Source organism: Balaenoptera ricei, chromosome 6 (genome assembly GCF_028023285.1).
Source record: "Balaenoptera ricei isolate mBalRic1 chromosome 6, mBalRic1.hap2, whole genome shotgun sequence".
Lineage (NCBI taxonomy): Eukaryota > Metazoa > Chordata > Mammalia > Artiodactyla > Balaenopteridae > Balaenoptera > Balaenoptera ricei.
This window is the reverse complement of record NC_082644.1, coordinates 18,840,683-18,844,324: the sequence shown is the minus strand read 5'-3', so window position 1 is coordinate 18,844,324 and position 3,642 is coordinate 18,840,683. Positions and strand designations below refer to the sequence as shown.

At 36.9% G+C, this 3,642-nt stretch overlaps 1 protein-coding gene across 1 annotated transcript; it reads right to left on the bottom strand.

Moving 5' to 3' along the window:
- Positions 1–2,184: 2,184 nt before the first annotated feature.
- Positions 2,185–3,642, bottom strand: LOC132367671 (leucine--tRNA ligase, cytoplasmic-like). Its single transcript, XM_059926268.1, is given in 3 exon segments — positions 2,185–2,889; positions 2,892–3,329; positions 3,332–3,642. Coding segments are annotated over 3 exon segments (1,308 nt in total). The 5' UTR covers positions 3,588–3,642; the 3' UTR covers positions 2,185–2,275.

The window sequence follows — 3,642 nt, the reverse complement described above, 5'->3', positions numbered from 1 at the left end:
CCTACATACAACGTAACACTTCAATACTGTTTACGCATCCCTAGGGATACTGTACATGAACTGGAAGATAGCTGCTCTTGGATATATTCCTAGAAGTCTGATTGCTGAATAAAGAGTATGAATATTAATAGAAATATTAATACATACCACACCCATACAATGATATGAAAATTTTAGATCTTTGCAAGTTCAGTAGGTGAACAAAACCATATCCCATGATAGTTTTTATTTACATTTATCTCATTTTATGAGAGGTTGGTCTCTTTTCATATATTTAAAAGTCATTTGAGCCTCAGAAATCCACTAAAAACTATTAGAAGTAATAAACGAGTTCAGCAAGGTTATAGGATATAAAATCAATATACAAAAATCAATTTTTTCCTATACAGTAGCAATGGGTAAACCAAAAGTGAAATTAAGAAAACAATTCCTTTTATAATAGATTTCAAAAGAATAAAATAGGAATAATTTTAACAAAAGAAATGCAAAAATTATACTCTGTAAGTTACCAGTGTTGAAAGAAATTAAAGAACTAGATAAGTTTGAAAGTATCTCATGTTCACAAACTGGAAGACAATATTTATAGATGGTAATACTCTCCAAATTGATCTACAGATTCAATACAATCCTTATCAAAATCTCGACGACATTTTTGCAGAATTTGATAAGATGATCCTAAAATTTGTGTACAAATTTAAGGAATCCAGAATAGCCAAAACAATATCGAAAAAGAAGAATAAAGTTTGAGGAATCACACTTCTCAATTTTAAAACTTACTACAAAACTACAGTAATTAAGACAATATGGTATTTACATAAGCATAGATATATAGGGAATTCCGTGGTGGTTGAGTGGTTGGGAATCCGAGCTTTCACTGCCAAGGGCCCGGGTTCCATCCCTGGTTGGGGAACTAAGATCCCACAGGCCACTGTGTGGTAAAAAAAAAAAAAAAAAAAAAGAATAGATGTATAGATAGATGGAATAGAATTTAGAGTCCAGAAATAAGCCCTGACATTTAAAATCAATTGATTTTCAACAGGGTACCAAGACAATTCAAAGGGGTGCCAGTGTTTTCAACAAGTGGTGCTCAGACAAATGTATATCCACATTTTAAAAAAAGAAGTTGGACTCCCATCTCACACTACATGTAAATATTAACTCAGAAGTATCAAAGACCTAAATGTAAAAATTATAAAATGCTTAGAAGAAAACATAGGTATAAGTCTTTGTGACCTTAAATTAGACAATGGTTTCTAATTCTAACACCAAAAGCACAAGCAACAGCAACAGCAAAATAGGTGAACTAGTGATCCCCAAAATTAAAACTTTTGAGCTTCAAAGAACACCATCAAGAAAGTGAAAAGACAACCCACAGAATGGGAGAAAATATCTGCAAATCACATATCTGAAAAGGCACTTGTATAAAAACATACAAAGAACTTAGCAGCACAATAATAAAACAACAAACAGCCCAATTAAAAATGGACCAAGGATCTGAATAGTTCTCCCAACAAGATAAGCAAATGGCCAATAAGCACAGGAAAAGTGTTCAATATCATCAACCAATGAAGGACCGCATATTGTATGATTCCATATATATGAAATGTTCTAAGTAGGCAAATCTGTAGAGACAGAAATTAGATTAGTTGTTGCCTGGGATGAGGGGATAGGGAGACTGAAGGGTAATGACTAAGGTGTGCAGAGTTTCTTCTGAGGGTAATGAAAATGTTCTAAAATTGATTATGGTGATGGATCCATAACTATGGGAATGTACTAAACACCATGGAATTTTACACTTTAAAGGGGTGAATTACCCATAAATGAATTAAATCTCAAAAAAAGCTGTTCAAAAATGAAACAGAAAACAGTCATTTGATATTTATTTCTTGTGAATTGTCTATGTCCATGGTCAATTCTTCTATTTGGATTTTTGTTTTATTTTTCTCCTTAATTTGTAGGAACTCTTTGCACCTTGAAGAATACTAATCTTCTGTCATATGTGTAGCAAAATATTTACCCAATTTTTTTTTGGTTTTTTCTTTTGTTTGTGGTATTTTTTTCCTGCAAAGGTTTTGTTAACCCCAGACAATAAAACAGCCAGTTATTATACCAGCAAAGCAAGTTTATCTGGGAGCAGAAAACAACTGCAATTCGAGACATGCAACTATAGCAAACCACATTTAGGTGCAGCCTGAGGTTCTCATAGCCCATCTGTAGGCACAATCATAGTAGTAATATCCCCAGAAACCAGGATAAATCTCCAATGTGCCTGAATTTAATGAACCAGATTGATCATTGTATCACCAATATCTGCCCGTAGCCCATTTGCAGTAAGATGAATTTTCTTGCTCGTGGGGTCCACGTGGAAAACAACATGCTCAGAAATGGGGGTCTCCTCAGCATGCTCTTTTCCCAGGACAGGAACTTGCCAAGGCCCCAACAGTGGATCATCAAATCTCATCAGTTTCACTTTGGAAAGGTCTTTGATTCCTCGGTCCACTTTCATTAAACACCGGATTATAGAATCACGGTTATCTCCTTGCCTGATTTCAATTTTGGTTGAGAAGTGGCCATTGAATGGCTGAGAATTCACTAGGGAAACTGATACACCAGGTTCTGTTCTAAAAACATTAAGTGGTTTCCCAGAACAGCAGTCTTCCCTGACTTTATCTGCTTCAGAGGCACACTTGACTTCTGTGTGTGCTAGCTCAAGGGAATTGGTCAGATAGACTATATTCTCCATGAGCACTGCCTGTTCTTCAAATTCTAATTGCAAATCCAGAACACGAGGTCCCATCTTCTCCAGATTTTCCTTAATCATGGTGACAAATGACATCACTTTCTTCATGTATTTCTTCAAGTCTGGCAAATTGCCTAGTTCATTAGCATGACTTTGTTATCAGGCAATTTTCCACTGTTGGTCTCAAAGTGATTACGTAGAACTGACAGGGTGATATGTTGCCAAGATGGATAGTTCTTTGCCACATAGATGGTGCAATGTGAAGGCTTCTGAGGCGGCTGCTTGTCAGTCTTCTTCCCTTTAGCTGGTATCATATAGTTCTTGAGTCGCAGTCTAAGGTCATGTGCTACTTCCATGAGATACTGTGAGGAGTATATCAAGCTTTCATCCACAGGACCTGCCAGAGGCCATGAAGCATTCATAACTGAGTTGGGCTTTCCCAGGAGTGTCCAGATGTGCTCACACAAATGAGGACAGAATGGAGCCAAGAGAAGTGTCTGAACTTCAATAAACCAGAACACAAGGTCTTGGTGCATCCCTTCTATGGCCAATTCACGGTACTTATCTTTCGCAGCCTGAAACTCAAAAACCCTGTTTTCAAAGCTTCTTTAAACATCATCTTTCCATAGTTTTGATCTGTTTTTATAATGCCTGCATTCATTTCACTGGCAAAAACTCTATCATTGAAGCTGTTGGCAGGACCACTTCTTAGGCTATCCCAGTTGGCAACCATTTCTTTCACCCATTCCACCCAGGTGTACAGACGGAGAATAACTGCATCTGCCATGGTTTCCATAAAGTTAGCATCTTCAACAGTGTCACCAGCATCAGCTAGAGCCAAGCACATTCCATCGGCTGAATATTTGTCAAGCGCTTGGGTCAAAGTGAGGAAGTTGCCTGTG